The sequence below is a fragment of the Ambystoma mexicanum genome, chromosome 10 (assembly GCF_040938575.1).
Source record: "Ambystoma mexicanum isolate Mex_15411 chromosome 10, UKY_AmexF1_1, whole genome shotgun sequence".
Classification (NCBI taxonomy): domain Eukaryota; kingdom Metazoa; phylum Chordata; class Amphibia; order Caudata; family Ambystomatidae; genus Ambystoma; species Ambystoma mexicanum.
This window is the reverse complement of record NC_090932.1, coordinates 1444824955-1444850653: the sequence shown is the minus strand read 5'-3', so window position 1 is coordinate 1444850653 and position 25699 is coordinate 1444824955. Positions and strand designations below refer to the sequence as shown.

At 46.1% G+C, this 25699-nt stretch overlaps 1 protein-coding gene across 1 annotated transcript in view; it reads right to left on the bottom strand.

Moving 5' to 3' along the window:
* Positions 1–25699, bottom strand: part of NAA25 (N-alpha-acetyltransferase 25, NatB auxiliary subunit) — a 1586429-nt gene that overhangs the window by 632544 nt on the left and 928186 nt on the right. Inside the window, exon 17 of the mRNA XM_069619501.1 lies at positions 23543–23668. Within this exon, the coding sequence (XP_069475602.1) occupies positions 23543–23668 (126 nt within the window). The remainder of the gene's footprint in view (positions 1–23542; positions 23669–25699) is intronic.

Below are 25699 nucleotides of genomic sequence, written 5' to 3'. Positions count from 1 at the left end.
TAACCTCTTTTGAACATTCTGCGAAGACTTTTTAGTGCATTTTGAACCGTGCGATCCTGGGCACATTTCGCTTTGCTCCATTTAAAGTGGGCCTGGTCTATGAACTATGGCTCTACAGTGTCTACTGCCTTTATTCCCTTGCTGAGACCTCCTAAAAGTGTTGGGACTTGTTTTATTTCTATGCTCTGCCTTTTTCTCTCGCTTTAACTGAACTATTGGAGTGCCATCAGGTTACGCGCTCACATCTGTTTTAACAAATCGTGGTGTTTTAACTCTGACTTCTCTAATAGTTATCAAGGGAGGTGTGTATACTTCACCTGACTGTGTTTTAACTTGCTTTTGATTTAGATTGCTAGTATATTGCCTAAAGTGTGTTTTAAATAAATAATTATATACTTTTTATACAAAGCTCTGGTCAGTTTTTGTTTGCTCTACTGTGTTTTTGGCCCCATTGTGTATACTCTATATACTGCCCTACTCTTCTTGAGAGAGGTCTGACTGCTCAGCCACAGCTACCCGGTGGGTGGTACAGACTGCTACCAATTGGGTTTACTGCTTACTCCTGTAGTCTTAATCTTTTTGCAGTGGTCCCCAAGGGAACCGCACAGGATTCTGCCTAACTGCCCCCTTCTAAATTGTCTGGATAACGAGGACTGCTGCCTGCTGGCCCTGGCTGTTAAACCAAATACTAGAACCCGTACCAGAGGTTTAGCCAGACTTCCCAGGGGATGCTGGAAAGTTTTGGCTACGAAAAACATGTTGGTTAGAAAAAGAACCTCTCTGCCGATATGGCTTATTTATCTATCTTAATGCCTCAAGTGTTTTGTGTTCCTTCCTTGCATTCAGAGCATCATCCATTGCCTCTCCAAACAAGACATTGTCTTCTGCAGGCATGTTTAGCATAGTGGCCAGAGTCTCTGGCACATAACCAGAACTCCTTAGCCACACATGTCTTATGGGTGCCTTCTGCAACTATCCTACCAGCAGTTTCTGCAGCAGCAAGTGTGTTTTTGAGAACAGTGTTAGCCGTTTGTTTGCCCCCTGTTAGTGTTTTAAGCATGTCTGACTTCAGGGGCTCATGACCACCATAAGCAAGATCTTCCATGTGATCCCATTGTGCTCTATTAAATCTGCCCATAAGAGTTGCATTGTTACTGATACACATTTGGTAAGCCACTGATGTTGACACCTTTTTACCAAGGGCATAATCTTTTTACTCTCCTTGTTGGGAGGTGCCTCGGTCATGGCTAAGAATGTCCCAGCCCTTTTACGGGTAGTAGGGACTACCAGTTAATCAGGTTTGAGATGTCCTCTTATAGAGTGTCTGTTGGTGCGACCTTAAACACTGACGCAAGGATTGACTACTTTTGTTAAGAGTTGGAGCACAAAGGGACGTGTTAATCTCCTTTTAACAGATTGCAATATAGGAATATGCTGGCCCATTTGTTTTTACTCCTGAGTCGATTATCAACAAAATCAGTGTCTTTATCAGATTCTGGAGTCCATCGTTAAGAAATCTGCAGACTTAAGGAGGAGGTTATACAAAATGGGATCATCTATAGGTGGTGATAAGGGCTCATATATAATGTCTGGGGATGGGATAGGGATGTCATCCAGCTCAGTGCCTGTGTCTTCCTCAGCAAGCTCCTCCTCTGAATACTTCTCAATTTCAATGGGCTGCTCATAAGTAGGTGTAGGTTCTACTTGTTTTCTTATGAGAAAGTTCCTCCTCATGTACAGTTTATGTTCTACTGGATGCTTGGCCAAAAACTCAATTCTATCCAATGTTTTTTCAAACCCTTTTGTCCAGGCACAACTAGAAGGTGTGGCTTGGAGTGGGAAAACCACTTCTTCCTCTTGACCTTCTAGTGCCTCTACATGTACCAGTTTCATTTTGTTTAATGTATCTACTAAAGGCAAACTACTCCCTGTGTATCCTGACTTGTGTGTCGGAGCCAGCGGTTTATGTTTGTGTGTAGGTGTAGTAATCTTCGCTGTGGAACGAATTACATTAGGAGTTTGCAAACTCTTTTGAACATGTGTTGGAAAGCCACTTGGCGCAGAGGCTCTTTGAGCAGCCAAATCGCTTGTTGCGGAGGTCACATGTTCTTTAGACTTTGAACCTTCCGATGAATGCGATATGCTTCCGTTTGGTCGGCGTCCCTGTACTGTGCGCTGAGCTCATCCCAGGAGGATGTCATATTTGGTCTTGTTGCCAGGGGAAGCTTTCATAACAGAGGATGACGCTTGCCATTGCAAGCTGGGACCTGGAACTTTAATCTTGCGTTTCCCTATCAGAAGTCTCCTCTGTATCATGAATGAAACCGGGACTGTCCTGCTCAGCCTATGATTCCTCTGCGCCATCAGGGTAATCTGTAAATGCCTCAGCTTGCATCGTTTACGTCGCCCAGGGTTTCAACCATCTATTTATTATGTTTTCTAAAGAGCGTACATGCTCGAAATGTACTTTCCTGGTGGTCTCTTGGCAGGAAATAGTTACACGTGTATTTTTTGAGGGAAACCTGTTTCATGTGGGACAAACCATAAATGCAGCATTCTCCATGGTCAATCCTGGTCAACAGTGAGACTGTAGGTATTAAGTGGAAAATATATGGAGACATTCTCCTTTAACTGTATAGTTACCAGTGTCCCCCTCCACAATCAGTGGACCTCGCCGCGTGAAGGATCATGGGTACAGTACACATCACAATAGGGGTAGTATTACAGAAACCCTCTGCCGACATCAGAAATGGAAAACAAATAAAGTAACACTTTGCACCAACCACTAGATGATGGCCCATGCAAAGCATGAGATTCCCAGTAGATCCAAGAGCCTTTTAATGTTTTAACAGTTAAATGTCTACTGTGTATACGCCTAATAAAATATAAATTGATTTGAGTTATTTGGTGTGTCCGTCTATACCACCCCATATCTCCTGAAGACTTGCCTTACTGTTCTGCTACACCACCTTGATTGACTTTGCCAAGAGCCAAGTGTTAATTACCATGCTCACTAACAAGGTTGTCCTGGCAGACCCTCCCCCCCAGTGACGGTTCTGAAAACCCATCTAAAAAGCAAACACAGCAAGTGCGTCAAAAAGTATTGAAGTGGTGGGGTTCTTCAGCAGAAGCCCATCTGAACACCAAAAACAGCTCCACGATACACAAAAGCGTAGGAAAAAAGACAAAAGTCAAGAGGGCCCTGAAAAGAATTGATACAAATTAAAATTCTGGCTTGATGTCTGGTGTAGGTTGCCTCTTGCACTTGCATCTTTACCAGTTTCATGTCTTATCTTAAAGTTTGTCTGAACAGTAGTTGGTTGTTTTGATATACTATGCCTTTTATTATTTTTGCAACAGCTTTCTCCACAAAGTGAATAATATGTAAATCTTTTTTTGCCTTGAGATTTGATCATATTGGATTATAACAAGGTGGTTGGATGTGTACTCATAAGGTGATACTCTACAGTCCAGTCGGCTCATGAATATCTGAAACACAACAGTGCACCTTTTCGTTTAAGTAGATAAATGTTGTAATGATTCTCCTACAGATACCAACATGCATCATATTAAACTACACATTGCTGAAGCCACTAGATCAAATTGAGTGAGCACAAGGGAGAGATATTGTTACGGTGGTTTCAATAGTGAGCAATACGCTGATTTAGGCAGCAAACAGATTTGGCGACTTGTTCCACATCTGTGACATTCTAATGTATTGGCCACTTCAACATGGTTCAAACATATTGAGGGATAGATCTAGAGCCAAATGAAAATGGACCCTCATTGCCATAGCTCTGCTTTGTTCTAGAATAATGAGGTTCTGATGAATTATCCGATTTCATGTCCACTATTGCACATCATTTTTAGACCAACTGCGCAGTAGCAGTGGACTTATCCATAAACTCAAACCCTTACAGCAATGGTCACTCCACTGTCCTGTTCTACTAATGTCCCACAGTGATGGTGGTAACATCTACTTCACAGTCATCAAACACTCCTTGTTCACGTTACGGATATGCTCTATGCCTGGGCACATCAGTTCAGGTTAAACATCCAACCACATCACTCTCACATTCAATAAACCTCCATTTGGTCCCCTCACAAACCCACCTACAACACAGGTCTCTGTAGATCTTCTTCAATGCCACTAACACAAAGGTGATTAAGGGAATAAACTGCACTTTCCTGGTCAAACTCACTGTTGATTTTCTTATCAATGACACATCTTCCTGGCCTGTGTCAACCCCAGAACATTTTGCTTTGACTAGGTATGTTAGCATTTCTGATACTGCACTTTCTTTTTGTTTATTTGAGATACATCGGATGCAATGGGACTGGCCTACAGACTTGCCTAAGTGACTGGCCTAACAGCTGTACACCCATGCCAAGCGATGTTGCAGAGCACAGCTGAGCTGTGGAATGCGGTGATGCCTCAGACTGCCGGACATGAAGAGCCCCTACTGTTAAGTACACAGCGATAAAGCTGCTGGCTCATATCCCAAGACTGCCATGGCCTGCCTTGCAGAAAACGGCCTACAGTTGCGAAATGTACTTTCTTCCTCCTGTTCTGAGAAATAACCTGTTTGTTATCATGGTTAGGCAGAAACCTGTGCAGTTCCCTTAGGGACCACTGCAAAAGGCTTAAGACTACAGGTGTTGGCAGTAAACCCAATTGGTAGCAGTCTGTACCACCCAGATTTACCTGGTAGCTGTGGCTGAGCAGCCAGACTTCTCTCAAGAAGAGTTAGGCATTATATAGAGTATACAAGATGGGTACCAAAATACAGTAGCACAAGCAAACACTGACCAGAGCCTTGGTATCTTAGTATATAATTATGTATTTAAAAGACACACTTAGAAACACTCCAGCACTATTATTGTAAGCAAGTTCAAAAACAGTCACTATTAGTATATATATATATCCCTTATTCGACAAGTCTTAGTTAACACCACTTATTTTCAGACAGAGGTGAGCGCTTAACTAGAGATGGCACTCCAATAAGTTTAAGAAAAAGGGAGGGAAAAGGCAGAAATTAGAAAAGCACACAACACAATACTTTAGAAGCACTCAGCAAGGCAGGAAAATCAAAGTCTACTTGTGAGCAAAAAGTTCAGAGGCCCGGCTCCCTCTTGGAGAGAGTAGAACACCAATGCGCCCAAGATCACACAGTTTAAAAGGCTTGAAAAGTCTTGCAGAGAGTTCAAAAAGGAATTAGTTCAGCTCAGAAAAGTTCAGTTAGCCAGCCTAGGGCCAACCCAAGTGGTAAATTGAGTATTTAAGAGACACCCCACACAGACCGTTGCGAGGGAGGCCAGGCGGACACAGTACCTTGAAAGTGGAGAGAATCTGCCAGCGGGGGCAATTGTTCCTGGCAGCGGGTGCAAGTCGTGGCGTCGTCCAGAGGAAGAGAAGATCTCTATGTGGAGGAAAGCTGAAGGTCGTTGCACTGCCAAGGAAGAAACCAGCTGCGTAGTTCTCCGGTTAAAAGGTACTATCCTTTTATCTGCGGTAGTGGTAAAACGTGGTATCCCGGTGGCCGGGGTGCTTGGCACAGGCAAGGCGGCCACGAGATGATCCGGGAAGGCGAAAAGGCGGGCAAACTGGTTATCCCCACCAGTCAAAGGAAGACGACTCTTTGGAATGAAGATCTCCTATGTCGTTGGAAGAAGTGGTGAGTTCGTTCAGCAGGGCTCCACCGGTGGTGTCGTCGTTGCAGGTCGCTCAGCTTCTCCCTCTTCGGATTCTTTGGTCCTGTGGCGATGTCTGCAGTCCCAGTCCCCAAAGCCCTGCTTTTATTCAGAAAACCCCCATACATCAGTCCTAGCTGTCACTCAAACATGCTAAGTGATGAGCCGGGCGGCTCACCACTGGGCCCATCACACAAGAGTGCGACTTGAGTTGCAGAGGAAACTCAGTCCAGGGTGCCTAAACCCCCCCCTCCCACACATCCTGTAGACCCAGACAGAGTGGCACCACTTTTGGAGGCTTCTGTGTAGAAGCCCGCCAAAAAGTGGAACAAAGGGCTCGACTTGGGTTGGAGTTACAGAGGCGAACACAAACGCCATTTTAAAACAGAGTCCTGGCGAAAAGACCCAAACGGGGAATAAGGAACAAGTTACTTACCTGTAACTGTTGTTCTCCAGCATGGGTCTGGCATGGATTCACATGCTCATGAATATTTCCTGTCGTCAGGCTGGGAATCCTCGGTAAAGAACAATCAGTATCAGTTTTGTTTCTGATCTGTCTTTCGTAGTAGTAACCAATCACTGATCTCTGCGTCATACTGACCACAGCCAATGACTGCCATCTCCCTAAGCCCCGCCTCTGGCAGCCATCTTCAGATTTTTACCACACGTTCAAGTGTTGGGATCCTCGTGCTATTGCTCTCGAGCTTTAGTGCTTTCTTTGCGCAATTTTCTTAGGAAAATTTTCTCTTTTTCGGTCAAAAGAGCCTCAAGCTCCACCGTTTCTTTATCCGATCAATGGGGACCCGTGTCTGATTCTTCTACGCCCCTCAAGGGTGAAGATTTCGTCGAGCCACGCTTTTGGAGGACTCCAGAAGTTTCTCAGGCCCATCTCGATCATGGCCCAGGAGAAGGGAAGCTCGACGCCCGGAAAGCTGTTCAGGGTCTGCCCTGGATGCCAGCTTCAGAATGTCTTTAAGTAGGACGAACACTCCCTTTGCCTCTACTGCCTGCATGAGGACAAGACGCACGTTGAGAAGGACTGTGCGTTTTGCAGCAATATGTCGGAGCGGACCATGAAGGACCGCCATCTGCGTCTCGCCAAATGGCTGGAAGGGAAGAGCCTGTCAGGCGAGAAGAAGTCCGAGCGGTCTTCTAAGACCTTTGAGGGCGCCCCGGCGACGGGGGTCCAACAGAAGGCCAAGCACTAGGAGTCCACTGGCACCGGGAGCGCCGAACGGTCGGGCTCTACGGGCGCCAGGCAGGGCGCATCCTCCCCGGCGCCATCAACCACGAGCCAACGCTCTGGCTCGGGTAAGAGGAAAGCCGAGCACCCGGCGAAGCTCCTGGAGAGACCCCGGTCAAGCTTGAAGGCCCAATCGGAGGGGGAGCGAGGGTGTGACCCTCCCCCCAAGGAGAAGGCGGTGAGCGCACCTAAGGTGGTGAAAGCCTTGATCCACCTGGCCAAGGCCTCTATCGAGACAGTCGCGGCGGCCCTGGCTCAGCCTGTGGAGGCTACACCAGTGGTGGTGACCTCGGGGCCCAGAGTCTCCCTGCCACCGCGGAGGGAGTCCTCTTTCATGCCCATCGACAGGACCCCCGTGAAACCTCCGACGGGGAAGAAAAAGGGGGGGCAGGAGGTCGTTGTGGATTCAGCCTCAACCTCTAAGGAGGAGCTGATCGAAGTCTTAAGCCACGGCGTTGGCGTGGAAGAAGATCAGCCCGTCGGGAGGGACCCCGACGTAGAAGACGACGAGAACGTCGAGGGTGGCGACGGGGCTCCTGACCGCCCGTCGGACTCCCCTCAACCAGTGCCGCAAGACAACTCGGCGGCCATTTTGTTGGCTATACAGTCCTTTTGCTCGGAGATAAGGACGAGATTGCCGTTAGCACCAACGGAGGAACCTCTCCCGATGAAGGACCCGGAGCCAGGCCCTTCTGGGAGCCCTCCGCCTAAGAGAAGATGGATTCCACCTCCTTTTCAACCATCGCGCCCTGCTCAGCCCTCCTCCCCGTCCACGACCCGTGGGGATGATACGGGGACTGACACGGCCGCGACGGGCACAGACGACGAGGTTTACGACGAGGATCTCCTGTCGTCACCTCCTCCCCGCCCGACGAGATTGGATCGTTTCATGCCATGATCGCCAGGGCATCCGAGCTTTTCCAGCTCTGCCCGGAAGAGAAGAAGGAAGGTTTCCTTTATCAACGGCGCGAGACCAAGAGGAAGACGGTCCTCGCTGTACCTCTACTGGACGATATCTGGGATGAGGGTCTCGCCCTCCTCAAGAACCCATCCACAACGCCTGCGAGAAGGGATCGGTACGAGAAGAAGTACCGGGTCCCGGACGCGGCCCCCTTGTGCCTTTGGGCACAGCCGACCCCGGACTCGGTCGTCTCCGCGGCGGCCAGGAAGAAAGCGGGGGGCCTCGGCCTCTACGTCAACCTCCCCGCCGGACGGCGAGGGAAAGAAATTGGACACGATGGGACGCAGAGTCAGCTCATCGGCAGCAACGACGATTAAGGCTGTCAAAGCCTTGGCTATCGTAGCCCGCTACGACAGGGAGTTGTGGTACAAGATCGCCCCCCTGCTGGACTTCTCACGAGACAAGAGGGCGCAGGCCCTAGAGATCTTGCAGGAAGGAGAAGTGGCGTCGGACCACGCCATCACGATAGCGACGGACATCGCTGACACTGGATTTCGCCAGTTGGGCAACGGCGTGTGCCTTAGATGGCGTGGAGGGCTCAAGGCAACTGACTTCCGTCAGGACGTGCAGACCAGAGTCTTGGACATGCCGTTCGACGGGAGCAACCTGTTTGGGAAAACAGTGGACGATTCCCTACAAGCCATCAAGACCGACACGGAGACGGCCCGGGATCTTGGTGTTCTCCAACAGCGACGGCCGCCCTTTCGGAGTAAATTCAACAGTCAAAAACTCCATTCTCCAGCGGAGCGGAGTAGGTGCTGAGTAGGTGCAGTCCTGCAGTCATGCAGGTAGGAAGGCATGAAGGAATGATCCCCATACCTTCTGTGTGTGAAGCTGAAGACGACATCAGGAGACTACGCAGTTCTCGACTACGCCTAGGCTCGGACGTTGCGATTGCCAAGCCAGTCTCTGGCAAAAGAGGTGAGTGATCACAATTGCCTCATAAAACTTATCACGCTACCTAATGAAAGCACGAACCTTTCATAACTAACATTGTCACCCATGCAAGGCGCGATACAGACAAATGTCCCAGTGTATCCCCCCCAATCGGCATAATCCTGCGCTGCCCTCCCCCAGTCCGGTGGCTCTTAACTTGGCGACGGTTGTGGTGGAAACTGGGACTGGCGTATGGAGAGAAGAGGAGGGGCACGGAGTGGAGCCGGAAGCAGTGGAGGACGACGGGGAGAGGGGGGGGGGCTTCCCCCGCCTCGACTCCGCGACCCCAGGCAAATGCATCTCGGAAGCCGCTCGAGGTGCAGGGAAGGGATAGAATCCCATCAAGGAGTTCACGCCATCGAGGGCCGTGGAGGCTAACGAGGGGGGGGGCTGCCCCCTAGAGCCCCGCCTCCAAACAAACTTGGAAGAAGGAAAGGAGCTCTTCCCGAGGACCCCTCCTACAAATCCAAAGCAATCCAGGAGTTTGCAGGACGAACAGTCTTGATTGAAGCCATGATCCACCTTCCCCAGATACCCTGTGAGGTCAGGGCCGACCAGGTGAACCCGACGGAGAGCGAGCAGGAGATAGGTGCCCAGGACTCCCTGGCGGTCGAAAGAAACAAATGCCTAAAAAGAAAAAGGCAACAGGTTGACACAGTAAATAGGGGAAAACATAGGAAAAGACAGAATAATAGGAACTCTGAGTAAAAACAAAGCCGCACCAAAAAGAAATTTAAAAGGAAAAGTACCAAATCGAGCGATATCCCGCGGGGGCCCCAAAACAATAGCATGCTCAAAGAGCAAAATGGGGATCGAAATGAAAGTAGTAAACTATTTCCAACCTTCCCACAAAACACACAGGCCATTGATGGAGGAACTTTCAGACGCAGAAATCCTCCAGGCTGTTAAGGATTGTTGGCCTTTTTTGAAACATCGTAGAACGAATGAGCCAGAGCCTCAAACAAACTTTACTCCTCGGGGAGACCCCCTAGCCATTACAAAAGGAGAAGAAAACATGGGACCCGAGGAATTAATGGAAAGGCCTTTGACACCAAGCAAGAAAGTGGGATCAAAGTCGAGCTCTGCTCCAACCAGCCAAATCGACGATGTAACACCGTCAAGGGGCGATGCGACAGCCCAAACAAAAGCAGGCCCACAGACAACAGAGGAAGATTCTATCACACTCGTAGCCCCTAAAGACTCATCCCCCATAGCGTCCCGCACGGAAAAACGCAGCTGCGAGGAAAACAGATCGACAGGAGCAACCACAGCACCCTTCCAAAGCCCAGGTCCTGAAAACTTGAATTCACCTCCAGTAAGTCAAAAAGATCCTGCGATCATGGCACAAAACGACAAGCCCCTTACTGAAGATCGAATTGGTGAGGAAAAACGAACACAGGAACAAATACAACACCTGTGAAAAAGTCAGTGACGAACAAAGGGGCATTGACCCCAGTAAACCTAAAAGACCCTGCAAGCTTGGAGAACCTTCAACAAAGACCTCAAAAAAGTAGTAAAGAAAATGTAAACTTACCTTTAATAGGTTCTTTAACCATAAATGAAAATGTACGACCACAGGATCCTCGAAGACATTCTTTTGGGGCAGTGGGGAGCCAGGGCATCTACCAACCGATGAGACAGCCCAGGATACAGGAACTCCAAGAGAAAACAAGAAGCAACGGCCAACAAAACCTGTTACCTCCAGACACACCAACGAAGAAAGGTGACATGCTTTCGATCATGTCAGCAATTACAATAGCTTTAAATCCATTCTTAAAGCTATATGAAAATCAGTGACAGTTTAAAAGACCACACTAACATTCAAACTACAATGAACAAAAAACGAATCTGCCTGGAGGCTCATATCCTGGCACGAGAGCAACTGGAGGCTGCGCTGCTCTCAGGTAGGCTAGTATCACGCTCCTCTGACAAATCCACACAAGGCGATTTGACACACCTGGAAACTAAAATATCTAGTAGCACTCAAACAGAAATTAAAATTGATCTGTCTGAGGAGACTAACAAAGTGTGGACAAAAAATTCAAGTATCTGGGGCCCGTGCCGTAGCAATATTAAGGAGTGTATTACAGAAGAGTCGACAAACAACAACCTAAGTGCAATAAAGTCTAGAAAAGTAACATTGGGACAACGTGATAAAACTACCGGTGAGAAAACAACAAAAGCAACTACGAAAGAACGTACAAGTACAATCGTGCTGGCGGGCAATGAAACTCCATTGGCCCCAGTGTTTAAAAAAGTGCTCATCACGAAGGCTAATAGATCCTCTACATCCACAGCTTGTACTTCCAACAAAGGTTATCCTAAACCGACCATGGATGAGAAGAAACTGAACCAAACACTGAAAATCCCAAGGTCATTCTTAGACCTGCAGGCTCCCCAAGGTCGGTAGAAGATTTCCTGGCAGACCAGGAAATGATGAACTTAAGCCAACATATAATGGATGAAAATAGAGGGGAGGCTGTTTCATTCCCCACACTTGCGACCTCCTTACAGAAAAAGGAGCCTAGAGAAAAAACTAAAGCTGACGGTTTCTTAACATTGGAAGATCGATGTAAGAAGACAGCTAAGAAGGATGGATGGACTCAAGGCACATCGGAATACTGCAATCGCATGCAAGAGGCGAGACCACAAGAACCTATCCCGAGGGAAATCAGGAGGAAGTCCCGGGAATTGCATCAAAAGGAGAACCCTCGAGAACGAAAAAGGTCTAACAGAGCTTCCCCAAGTATTTATCACACGCATAAAGTAACAGGTGAAAACAGGAGACATGAGAAGAAAAGGGGAAATGATCAGCCTCCAAGAAAAAAGGAGAACATCAAAATAAAAGAGACTGACCCCGAGAAAAAGAGATGGGTGATCAAATTGGAACAGATCCCAGGGAACGAAGATGACGTGATTCTGAATAGAGGGTCAGTTCTAAGGCTCTTTGCCTTTATCCCGAAACTAAGATCTATTAAAACGGATGACCTATTGATTGTCGACCCCAGCAAGACACATCAAAAGGCCATATCTCACCTATACCTCTCTTCCAAAAGGGTGCGCGACCTGTTAAAAGAAGAGACCAAATCGCTGTTACAAATGGGCTATGACATTGCTGACTCGTCAAGGTCGATAGCCTTGAAGCCAAAAATTAGGCGCGACGAGGAGCTTAAATTAAGAACAAGAAACTCCAAGTCAGTTCAGCGAGGGACTCGACATGGAAAAAGGTCACCCACCAAATCTGGAAACTAAGAGGAAGAGATCCCGGCCCAAAAAGACAAACGAAACAGTACTTCGTGGACCTATCCAGGATCGTCACTTTGTACAATTTTCGGAAGAAGATGACAAGAGGGTGGACAACAATAAGCATGAGACGCAAGAAAACAGAAGTGCCAGAAGAGGGAGTGATAAAAGCAAAGTCATTACGATAACGAGAACCATGGCTACCTAAGCCCTCCAAAGGGAATCTAAGAGATAGCAACCCAACGATCAAAATCTAAAGAGTGGCGTCAACGACAAAGAAGCAACACACAGGCAAACTTTCCATATATGCTCATGGAACACCAGAGGCCATACCCATTTGACAGCACAAGGACCTATAAAATTAGCAGACTATGACCTACTGTGCCTCCAAGAAACGTGGTTAACACAAGCACCAACATTGGATGGCTACGAAATAGCGTTCTCTCCAGCAAAAAAAGGACTGAGGGGACGACCATCTTCGGGGCTTCTGATAGCCTGCAGACAGGGAAGTGGCTGCACTTTGGAAAAAACCTTGATCAGTAACCCTTCTTTGCCATTGGTCAAGGCCATATGGCTAGAGGGTATCAAGAAAGGAGACAAAGGCAAGCCACCAGTAATTATAATTGCAAACACCTATTGGAACCCGGCGACCCTCACTGATTTAGAGTACCTGGAAATGCTGGAAAGTGCAATTGACGAAGCCATAGGTGTCCATTTGGCACCCTACCTTTTGATTTGTGGTGACCTCAATGCCACGTGCATACAAGATTCAAACAAGCTAGCACCCCACGATTCCATGAGCGCAACAGCTAAAAGAGGTACGGCTTTGCTCAAATTGATGAAATCTAGAGAAATGCACAACACTGACAGTGTTTACCCAGATCCCTCTCGCTTGCCAACCTGGAAAAGAGAGTCTACAAGGGCCACAATAGATTACATTTTCATATCCACAACCTTGCTATCAGTTGTGACGGCATTTGAAGTAATCGAAACAGCAGCAAATGACCACAATCTCCTCTGTGCAACGTGGCCCAGAAAAAGGACGGTAAAATCTACGGGGGAATTACCATTATGTATCAACAATCAGCGCACAAGACTGAAGCTATCAGTAGCAGCGATCTGTGACCTCAGGTCAAAGTATAACACCCAGTCAGAGCTTACCTCTGAAAAACAGATCGACTATTTTCCATTGCTACTCGTATACAGCCACAAAACTGGAAATAAGGATCCCAAAAGATCACATGTTCATAGGTATGACCTAAAAGTGGTGACTAAAAAAAGAGAAATGCAAAAATTGAAACGACAAGCCAGTAAACTACTCGCAATCAAGGCAGCGAACGAAGGTCAACGAGAATATGTAACCTGGGTTCATAACCATCGTTTGGCCTTATACCAACAAGACGCCGAGAACATCATAACTGCAATAACAGCTAACAATACCCGAGAGTTTTGGTCTCTCTTAAAAACGGCCTCTTCTCCATCTGAGCCAGCGTTTATTTCAAACATCGGAGAAGGGACATGGGTGAATTTCTTTCAAACGCTTTTTGAGAAGACGCAAACACGGCCAAGACCAGCTAAAGAGACCATTCCAACAGCGTGGAGACCTCTAAATGACAAAAGAAATAAGACAAATAATGAAATTGAAAAATTCTGGAGCTCCGGGTCCAGACGGCGTAACCAACATAGATCTTAAAGCCTTTCCAGCGGAGTGGGCAAGTCTCTTGAGTGATATTTTTAAGAGATGTGCAACATTACATTCGATCCCACCCTCATGGAAATCCTCAATTGTGGTACCGGTCTACAAAAAAGGGAACAAAGCCGACCCGGCAAATTACAGGCCAATAGCCTTATTGGACTGTATTGGAAAAGTCTTTGGTTCCTTGCTCTTGGAGGAATTTAACTTATGGGCAAAATCAGCTCTGTGCAGCGATTACCTTCAAACCGGCTTTAAAAAAAACCTGGGGACTTCGGCAAACATTCTGTTACTGAGCGCCCTAAAGAGCAAAGTCTTAGAAGGGGGCCCAAGGCTGTTTGTCATTTTCATTTATCTTACACAGGCTTTTGATCGTGTTGACCGAATTCTTCTGTGGAAAAAACTGGAAGCCTGGGCATGTCCACAAGATATCCTGGACCCAATTAAGGCGCTATACACAGATACCACCATGAAAGTGAAGTTAACTCCACAAGGCCTCCTTTCTAAAGCTATTCCAACGGCCAGAGGAGTCAAGCAGGGGTGTCCCCTGGCGCCTGCGCTCTTCCTGGCCTTCTTGGGTGATTTACAAGAAGTAAACTTGTCGACTCAATGCTTTCTGCCCAAAATAGGAAGCGCCCATATAAATAGATTTCTATACGCTGATGATCTAATCTTAATGGATCACACTCCAATTGGATTGCAGCGGCAGCTGAACAGTCTGGAGTAATACATGAGGACAAACAATTTGGAGATAAACGAAAAAAACAACAAAATTCATGATTATCTCAATTAGCTCCAAAAAATCGGAAAAGAGATCACTGCATCTGACGAAAGAACCAATTGAAAAGGTGCCGGAATTTAGATATCTGGGAGTGATCTTGGACAGCTCGAAAAAAGAAAATGCAATGCAGATGCACTTAAAACTGAAGGTAAAGAAACTGATTGGGCAAGGCAAAGCCATTAACAGGAAATGTGGCCGCTTTTCGTTGCTGCCTGTGTTGGAATTTTACAAAAAAAAGGTTGTTCCATCATTAACATATGAGGCAGATGCAATGCCAACTCTTCCAACTACATTTTGGCTGAAACTTGAAGCACAATTCTGGAGATCAATACTAGCTCTGCCGGATTCCACCTCTATGACAGGAACTAAGTTTACTATCTCTGGAAGGCACAATAAAAATCAATTCATTGATGCTATTTCGCAAATGCAGAATGGCAGAAGTTCAGTCAATTTACAACTTGATACTAAGAGAAATTAAAAGTGGAACCAACAAAAAGTTAAAGGTCTGGTGTACCCGGAATTGTGAATACCTAGCATCAGTGGAATGCGAAGAAACTCTGTTCGTAAATCCAACAAAAACACAAAAGAAATTGAAAGAACTGGACTGGATTAAAACTAAAGAAATAGCATTGCAAAACAAACTAATCCAGCACTTGCCACCAAATACAAGGAGGTTAAACGAAGTGCAGCCTTACATTAAGAAATTTCCATCAAAACCAGCGAGAGACCTGATTATGAGAGCAAGATTGAACCTCTTACAAACTAACGAAATCCTATTCATTAGAGGCTTATCATCGAAAAAAGAATGTCGCTTTTGTACTGATCAATCAGCAACGGAACCAATTCGTCACCTGATCCTCGAGTGTCCCAGTACCAGAGGTTTAAGATCATCATATCTTCCGGACATTCTAAGCGAGTTTGCTTTAAGCGACCAAGAAAATTGTTGGGCTAAGTTAATAGGGGGGGACAGAACACGATGGCAACTGGCAACCTTTAATATCGTAAAATATGTAAACTCTGCGCTACTGCCACAAAACCCCCCCTTGTCAGACACCTAGCAACTAAAAGAACTTTTTTTGCTTAAATAATCCGTGAGAAAGAATCTGTTTCTCAAAATGATCACTTTGTAAAAAATCTTAATGATTAAACACAAAAAAAATAAAAATAAATAAACCCCAAAAATCCAGCAAAGCTGCTGGGGGACTCACTAGGTTTGGGAAATCAGCCTTAACAGAGAATTCTCCCTAACACTCATACATGCATTTTACATGCTGATTGATGAGTGGAGAATAGATTTAGCTACGCTGTTGTACAAGGATGAGCCAGGCCTGGGCAGGGCAGAGCAGAGCAGAATGCAGCACTCCTATTTACTGGTGTGTGTTTGCATTACAGCCCATTTAGCTCTACTTCTGGCCTACCGTGTATTATTTGTGCCCGAGTTGCTAGAATGCCCGAGATGCCGTGGGGGAGCTGGATGAGCACTGGTATTGTGGGGAGCAAAATGAGCCTGTAACAAGGTAAATTATATGGTCCCTAGGTGAAGGGGAATCCTATTTCCCTTCTCAGTCTTTTACTCGTTTTATGGGTGACCTTTTTAGGTCGCTCCATAGTGTATGGTTGAAGTTATAGTTTCCTACAACTTTTGGGCTTAGGCTGAGTTGCCCGTATGGTCTCCCCTGTCAATTTCTCTTTAATGTACTTGGGAGAACTACAATTCCCAAGTAAGGGAGTGTGGGGGGGGTTCCTAAATACGAAAATGTTACCAGGATTTGTATTTACCTGGTAACATTTTGTTACAATTGTGAGTTTTACATGAATGCTGGTGGCAGTGGTTTTACCTTTATGACTTTTTTCGCCATTTCTTGTGTGCTTGCTGTTTCCGAGGTCTTCTCCTGCCATTCTAGGGAGAAACAACCTCAGTGGCCGTTTTGTCTTTGGCAGGAATCCTGTGTATTCCCCGCCCAGGCTCCAGAGTGTCTGGAAAGGCAGGAAGCAAGGGAGGAGTACAAAAATCTTCAGCCCTTTGTCATCCACCTTGCCTCAAAGGGAACAACTCCCAGTGTGGGGGTCTGGCTGTCCTGATTGGGGGCTCTGGTTTTCCCGATTGGAGAGCCAGACCGCCCCTTCTGTAAATTGAGCGGAGAGAATGCAGAAGTTGTGCTGTAGTTCTTGATTAAAAACTTTAAACCTGGAAGCTGCTGACCAGTCGACCACTGGAACCAAAACTGAAGAGGATGAAGGATACGCGGCTGAAATGATTTCCAGCTACCGGAGAGCCTGCTGCATAACTGGAGCCTAGTGTAGCCCTTCCTTCCAATCGGTCGGGGAACTCCAAAAATGATGACCATGACCCAGAGTCTGGTGAGACCCACTAGACTCAAGAAGACCAGCATTCTGAGCCACTCCACATTGTGCTGCAATCTTGCAAGGCTGCAATACCCCAATACCATCTGACCTCAAACCATTGTGTGGCGCACGGTCTTCCGAATTTTGCTGAAACTTTATGGGCATCCTGCTGGACCTCCAAAGACGTGAATCGGGTCCGAAAAGGCCCCTCACCAGAGTGCTGGACCTAGCAAACAAGAATCCGGCCAGCGATATCCTGTAGTCTTCTGTGCTCCTGAATAAGGCACCAAATCCACAAAGCCGCATCCTGCCTTGAGGACAATCTTGCCTGGAGCCTTCTTGCATGATCCCGGCTGCAAAATTGCTTCCAAATAGTCCTGTCTTCTGGACAAAGGAATCCATCAACCAGGTTTTTGGCTGCAGATCCTGAAGTCTTCCTGCTTCTGTGATGAGGTACTGTGTTGGCTGGGTATTTTACCTACCTGAAGCCTTTGTGATTTCTGTATAGCTTTGGGGTGTTTTCTGTGATTGGGAGGCCACTCATCCAGTTCACCAAGGTCCACTGCGGAATCATCCTAGGGCGTCTTCTCTGAAGTCCTTGGACCCTCAACTTTAAAGTGAAATACTTGTTTTAATAGTGTTCCTCTGGAACACTGACTTTGCCTGCAACTGAACCCCATCTCATCTGCCTGCAGCTAGCACGTAGACCACTGGGGTCCCTCTACTGCCTCCGATTGAACTCATGCTATAGAATAAGGGAAGGACTGGATAAGAGAATGGTTCTGCCTTGAAAAAATAAGTGTTCAAAATGTACTTGTAAAACAGTTGGTTGGTAATTAACAGAGTGAACAGTTACACATGTTCTTACTTACCTTGAATGTGTGTTGCACTATTCTGAAAAGTATATCTAAGGTTAAGCTACTCACCAGTGAATTTGTTGTACCTCTTACCCTAGAGTAATGCTGTTGGCTTCACTTATCATTGCTGTTTCTGTTAGGATAGATGTAGGAGTGTCCCCAATTGGGTCTTGATTCCCCAAACATGCCGTTAGTCTGTCCAGAATAAGTCTGCCTAAGGTTATACTTACCTTTAAGTTGCTGATAACACCTTTAAAAAGTATATGTTTTACTTACCTTGTGTTAGCTGTGTGCCATCCTAAAACAAGTTAACGAGCTACTGCTTACCTCAATCTGTGTTGCACTGATCTGAAAAGCAACAGTAATAGCAGATTACATTAGGTTTTAGCTGCCTAGAATAGCTATGTGGCATTCCTGAAAACAACAAGTTAATCACCCCAGGTAACATTCTTTCGACTGGATGTTCCTCCCATGTATTCCTTATCTTTGATATTTCCAATATCCAGCTTTGCTGCTTCGGAATTTGTTTTTCAGCAGGGGGCGCTGTGTGTTGATGCCCGTCGACTCGATGTCCCTCAGAGGCTTCTGTCTCGATGTCGATATCACCGCAGGTACATGTAGAACGCGCAGCACCCTTTGGCCTCAGTTACATTTTTACGAGTGAAGCATTTATCTTGTGTTCGACAGTTACTCCCCCTGAGAGAGCGTGGACTGAAACCGCAAGGGAAATTCTACTGCGGGGTAGGTTGGGAGGGGCAATGAGGTATACATGGGAGGAACATCCAGTCGAAAGAACGTTACCAGGCGTAAGTAACTTGTTCTTCGAATGGGTTGTGTCCTCCCACGTATTCCTCATCATTGATACACTCTCAAAGCAGTTTACGTGATTTGGAGGAGGGAGTAGAATTTAGTATGACATGAATTTATGGTTGTGTATGCACTGAATGCAATACTGCTTTTCTAAATGCAGATCTTGACCCGAAGCAGAGTCTAAACTATAATGTTTAGTGAAGGTGTGTACAGACGACCATGTGGAAGCTGCACATATATAGCTTACCGGAACTCCCCTCTGTAAGGCAGATTAAGTTGCCATGCTCCTGGTCGAATGGGCTTTTAAGTGTTCTGGAGCATCTTTACGTGCCAGTTTGTAGCATTCCGATATTGCCAGTATAATAGTCTGTTTGGTAATGGCCAATTCCAATTTGTGACCTGAATAGCCCACAAATAACTGGTCATTCTGGCTTAACCCTGCTAATCTGGAGATGAAAAAGCTCTGTGCACGTCTAGGGTCAAGCCTGTGAAGCCTTTCCTCTTCCTTCCCAGGATGTGGAGGAGGATAAAAAGATGATAACAGGATCTTCTGTGTGAGATAAAACTCAGACAATTTTGGGGAGAAAAGTGGGTTTCACTTTTAGTACCACTTTGTCTTATAAAAGACAGTGTGAGAAGGCTTGCGCGATAAATCTTTTAGCTCACTCACCCTAAGGAAGGACTTCATGAGCTAGTTCCCACTCGTGGGAGTCTGCTCTGCCTGCTCAGTGTCTGCCGTCGTGTTTTTTCTATGGCTAGATGAACTGCTGACAGAGAGATTCCTTCTTGTATTGCCCAGAACCTGAGCTGCATTGACTCTCTGCACGGTGGAAGTGAAAGTGACCCTACACCACCTCTCTTGTTGAGGTAGTACATGGCCACTGTGTTGTCCGTCATCCGGACATCTTTTGCCCGTACAGACGGCAGAAACGCCTTCAGCGCTAGTCCAATTGCCCCCAGCTCTAAAAGGTGGATATGTAGTTTGGACTCCGATAGAGACCAACGACCGCCAATTTTCCAATCATTGGTATGGGCTCCTCGCCCCATCAGTGAGACGTCCGTCACTACGGTTATCTACGGCCATGGTTGCCAAAAAGGTTCTCCTTTCAAGATGCTCTTCCGAGAGGCCCGCCACTGAAGATCCAGTGAGACTCTGCTTGGGATTTGTAGGAGATCTGACATCCTTCCTGAGAATTGTGACCGCTGGGACCTGAGAGCCCATTGGAGAGATCTCATTCTCAGGCGAGCCTCTGGCACCAGATAAATGCAGGATGCCATGAGGCCGAGCAACCTTAGAAAAAACAAAGGTCGGTAGATGTTGGGCATTCTGGAATTTGGTCACCATCTGCAGAATGTCTTCAGCCCTCACCTCTGGTGGCAAGGCTTTTCCCAGGGATGCATCCAGGACTGCTGCGTTGAATTGGAGTCTTTGTAATGGTATTGTGTGGGACTTCTTGTTGTTGCGAGAGAAGCCCAGTCTGAAGGGTCTGGCAGGTATAACTGAGATGTTCCAGGGCCTGTTCTGGGAATGGGCCCTGATCAGCCAATCGGCTAGGTAGGGGTAAACAGGAATATCCCCTCTGAGACTTGCTGCACAACCGCCATCAGTTTGGTGAATACAATTGGGCAGAGGTCAGCCCAAATGGCAGAACTCGAAACTGATAATGAGAACCACCAACCTCAGGTACTGTCTGTGCTTATGATGGAACGGCACATGAAAGTAAGCATCCTGAAGGTCCAATGTTACCATCTAATCCTGAAGCTGGAGGGCCTGAAGGATCTGAGCAAGGTTAACCATCTTGAACTAGTCCTTCCTGAGGAACTTGTTCTAATCTCTTAAGTCCAAGATGGGTCTCATTACTCCGTCCTTCTTGGGGATTAGAAAATACAGGCAGTACCAACCCCTGTTCCTCTCAGCTACAAGTACTGGTTCTATAGCACCTTTCTCTAGCAGGGTTAGAATCTCCTGCATAAGGCGTGGATCTGGAACTTTCAAAGAGTTGTGCCCCGGTGGATGACGGAGGTTGTTGCAGAAAAGGGAGGCAGTAACCTTGGGCAACTGTTTCCAATGCCCATGCATCTGAGGTAATAGCCTGCCATTCTGTCAGATGCTGTGACAAACTGCCTCGTACTGCAGTCTTGTGTATCAAGTCCTCAGAGGTTTTGGAGCAGCTGACGCAGTGGCTGAAGGTAAGGCAGCCGCTGCTGTTGCAGTCTTAGTCCCTCTTCCCCGTCCATCACAGGGTAATTTTTGTCCTCTGAGCTGGCTGTCCTTTGCCCCTTCCAAATTTGGAGTAGTGATGAAAGGACCTACCCCTCCAGGGTATACCCATGGGGCGGTTTGGAGTTTGTCTTATTGCAGCACCAAGGAATTTGGCTTGGAAGTTTGCAGCTTCTCCAAACTCATCAGCTTCGTTTCCAAATAAATGAGTGCTGTCCAAGGGCATGTTGAGAAGCCTGGATTGTATGTTTGGGGCAAATCCTGACTTTCTCAACCATGCAAATCTGTGCATTACTGTACTTGCCACCACAGCTCTGCTGATACAGTCTGGAGGGATTTGCACATTGCATCTTTCCCATCATTGACAATGTTTAGAAATCTGTCTCGCTCTTCCCCTTCTGGGATATGGTCAGCCACCATAGAAGTGCACTCCCAAAGGTTGTGTGTGAACCTTGTTAACGTGCACATAGCATTGGCTGATTTCAAGGCCATACTCCCCACCGAAAAAACCTTTTTGGCCACGACATCTTAACGCTTGTCGTCCCTATCCTGAGGTATTGTAGTATAGGCATTTTGCCTACTCGTGTAGGTGGCCGCTCGAACCACCATACTTTCTGGTGTTGAGTGCTAGGACAGGTAAAAAGGGTCAGAGCTTGAGACTCTGTACTTTGCTGTCAGTTTCTTATTGAAAGCTGGAATGACATCTGGTGCTTCCCAGTTAGTAGTCACACACATTTGTAAGGCTTGATGAAAAGTTACACGTGGGTCCTCTTTATGCTCTCTGTCCAAGATGTCGGTAATATCTTGTTCAAAGACTGGTGTAGGTCTTGACCACCCCATGTACTCCATAACCCTAGAGATCAGTTGCCTGTCACTTCTGCGTGGTCACCTGGGTCTGTCCTGCCAAATTCAACCTCTGGTGAGGTGTCTATTCCACTAGCCTCATGAAGGCATCCCTGCAAGTTCATGCGTGAATCTTCGGTAATCAATGTCTCAGGCACTGATCTTGTTCCATATTGTAACCCAAAGAGTCTTCCGTCATCAGAAAATTCCTCTGCATCTACATACATAGAAAGGGATTTGAAGAAATCTGAAAGTGGCAAAGGAGCATAAGTCTTTTCAAATGTAGTTGTCATTCTATTTGTTGTTACAGGAGCCGAAAACATCTTAATTGTCGACGGCTTCAACAGTTGCGTCAATGGCTTCGACATTTGGCGTTGAGGAGGTTGACGCTCAAAGAGTTGATGGCTTTTCCAAAGTTCTCGGCGCAATGGCGCACTATTTGATTGTGTTGGAATCTAGTCCTTTGGCATCGATGACTGATGGCTCAGTCCTCGAGGAGACTTTCTCTCGACTTGAGGGATTGGATAGCTCTCGGAGACTTGGCCGCCAGGCTTTTGTGCTTCTGAGGTCTTTTGACCTGAGCATGGTCTTTAGGTGTGGTCGAGAGGGCTGGGGCAATGCCACCTTCTCGAAAACCATTAACATTCAGAGTCTAAACTCTTCCCACTGGGCTGGTGAACTTCATTTAGGGGGGCAAAAGACCCGTTCCGGTGAAACTGCAATTTTTTAAGCCAGACCTAAGAGTGGACGACACCAAAGACTAAGCCATTTCACGCCGAAAGCAAGAAATAACAAAATTATCGAACAAGTGTTCGAAGAACTTCCTGTCAAGGAACGAGGTGTACCGCATCCAAAGCTTAAGTGCGGAAAAACAGAACTGAGGTCAACGGGCGCCGAGCGTGCTACATATACCTGCAGTGACGTAGACTTCGAGACAGAGGCCTCCGAGGAACATCGAGTCGACAAGCATCGATGCACAGCAACCCCTGATGAAAAGAAAATACCGAAGCAGCAAAGCTGGATATCAGAAATATCAAACATAAGGAATACGTGGGAGGACACAATCCATTCGAAGTGTTCCTTTAGGTGTAGCTCACCTTGGGTTATCTGGAGCATCCAAAATATGTTTAAAGAGTTCTTGCTCATCTTAGACTGTTCTAATGAGCTGAAAAGCAACTGTAATTGTATATTACACCAAAAAGGTCTTACTAACCTAGTACAACTTATCAAAAAAGTAGTAGCATTATATACTGTTCCTTGAATCTGTGTTCCACTATTAAGAAAAGTATATTTGCAAGTTGGTCACTAAAACACAGCAGCTAGCGTGGGAACTAATCTATACAAAGGTTTATTAAAAGTGGAAGCAAGGTAACCAGGTCTGTTTCTCTAAACTTCTCTAGGGGTGTAGGTTCACCCCTGCCTACCTGTGACCTTGCACATAAAAATCAGGACTATAAAACCATCAAAACAGAACTTGGCACAAGAGAGTTCCAAAACTAGAACCAGACTTCTCTCGATTCTATCTGAACCACTCTCAAGCCTGTTCGATTACTAAACCTTAGCGGTTCTGATTGCATTTCTATAGCACTGGACCACAATACCCGAACATGCAACTAACAATACAGCTCTGGTTGCAAACGCCTATCCTTATACTCTGGCAAGCGTTCTGCTGCCTCCTATTTATACCACACCCAAATCTGGATCTGAGAAGCAAAATTATGCAATTACTAATGTAATAAAACAGAAGACTAGTTTGTAATGTTTTAACTGTTTAATCCTTATTGCACTTGAGACATAGGCGAAAGAGTGACTACTTATGCAAACAAGGTATTGCAGCATTTTGAATAACAGGATCCATACCATTTTCTGTTTTACAAATTGCCAACATTGCTTACAACAGAACTACCTTCTACATACCTGTCTTGTGGGTCCCAATTAAAGAGAACTGTCAGATCCCGGTTGTCTCGCAATTGCTTCCAGGGAATGTCGTCCTCCTCTGCACTCAGACCCATGGATTTTACACTCTCTTCTAAACTGGCAGATCTGTTGAACCCACACATTTCATGAAAGAAAAATAAAAAGGTACTGTTTTGTTATGGGAACATTGAAAACATCTGCACAATTCTGATCAAACAGCCAGTTTTCATTTGCAAGTCTGAGCTACCTTTATTTCCAAATACTCCAGTGGAAAACTTTATTCAAGCAGGGACTTTATGGATCCAGATACATTTAAGATCACCTCGCAGCCCATCATTAATCAAACTCTTTGTACAGCGATTTAAACCAAGTTACTATTTTATTTTAATCCATTCTGGTTTATTGATCAAGGCATCATTAGGTATCGCTGGTACCAGACAACAAACACTCCTTAAAATCATCAGCAACATGGATACAAGATACATTTCTCTAATCGTATTTCTGCTGCTTATCTGCTTAGATTCACATGCTTATCTTAGGCCGGCATCTAGTGGAAGTGTATTGCACATGATTTTTTCGAAGCTCGAAAAGGTACCTCGACAGGGCATGTCTAGCTTTATCCCTATTAAGACCCATGATTCCCTACGAGTAGTGGTCCTTCAGATTATTTTTTATTTATTTGCCCTCCAATGCTTGGCAATATTGTGCTTCGCCACAATCATTGCATTCTCAATAAAAAGTGTTTTCTATCAGGAAAAGGACGAGTCTCCCCATATTCCCTGGAAGGCAAATTTTTGATTATCCGGGCTAGGCTGGCCAAGCATTCGAGATATGCACCTCTGCACTGCAAGCCAAAATTTACAGATTTTCTGGTATAAAAGTGTGTGATAGAAGGTGCCAACTGTCCTATTACAATGTAAACAATGGGGTTTCCCAGCCTGTAAATATTTGAATAGCATAGCACATCTCTAGCATAATAACACCTATGCAGGATTTTAAACTTAACCAACCGGAAACTATGAGATTGCCACCTCCCATGGTGCCAGAGCTTGCTGCCAATCCTCTGCGTCAATGGGACAGACATCCACTTCCGTACAAGCCTAGTGAAAAGGTGGCAGGTAAAAATTCAGATAGACTGGATACAAGGTCTAATTGACCTTGCTATTTGCACCAGCATAGCATGCCTGAATCCGACATAACGAAATTCATCTACAGAGGCCAACGCAAACCTAAGCTGCATTTCCGCAAAGGTTAGCAGTGGTCCCTCATTCAGTACATCTACCAGCTGTACATTCTTCCGCAATCCAAAACACAAAAAATGCCAGTTTCTGTATTTCAGGCAAATTCCCAGAGGGAAGCCTTTATGGTAACCTTCCCCTGCACTCCCCCAGCCCACTGCCCTAGTGGCAGCGTCTTTAAACAGAATTACATGACTTGAGGCCATTGGTATTCGTGCAGAAACTGTGGTATTATACAGTGCCTCAAGGGGGTTGGGCAAGGGGCAGCTAGTCTAGCTCTACACCAATATGCGGATACAATGCATCACTGTGAAGCCAGTCATTAGCAACTGCCAACTGGTGGGCCCAATAATATTTTGTGGACATCCAGTGTGCCCATACTGCCCTTTCACATGGAGCCATAGACTGTGTGCAATGCAATTCTGGGCTTTAAACACACCAAAGCAACTGTCTCAGCCTCTGTTCAATGTTCAAAAATGCAACCTGTTTTATCACTACTGAGGTGTTCAGGAGGTCATACAGATATCTAGGGAGGATAATCTGCAACATAGTTTCAAAACCAAGCAGCGGGAGGGGGAAGAGCAGCCCAAAACGTGATGTCCGCGCAGAACCTGTTCGTGATCAGGAACAAGTAAAATTTAAGAAAAGACTTTGGATCTTGACATATCTGGATGCCCAAGTATTCAAAAAAGTCAGTGACCACGAAAAATCTGCAATCGCCTGGGATTGCCTCCTTGCCTCAGGATTGGGAACAAAATTGACCTCTTCCATTTCACACAAAGACAACTGCAACGCTCATAGATCTGTAAAATCTCCATAACTCTTGAGGCGGATCTACACGGTTCCCAAATACAACAATAAATCAACATAATATACAGACACACTGTCCCTCCCTCCAGGACAGCCATACAAACCCCTT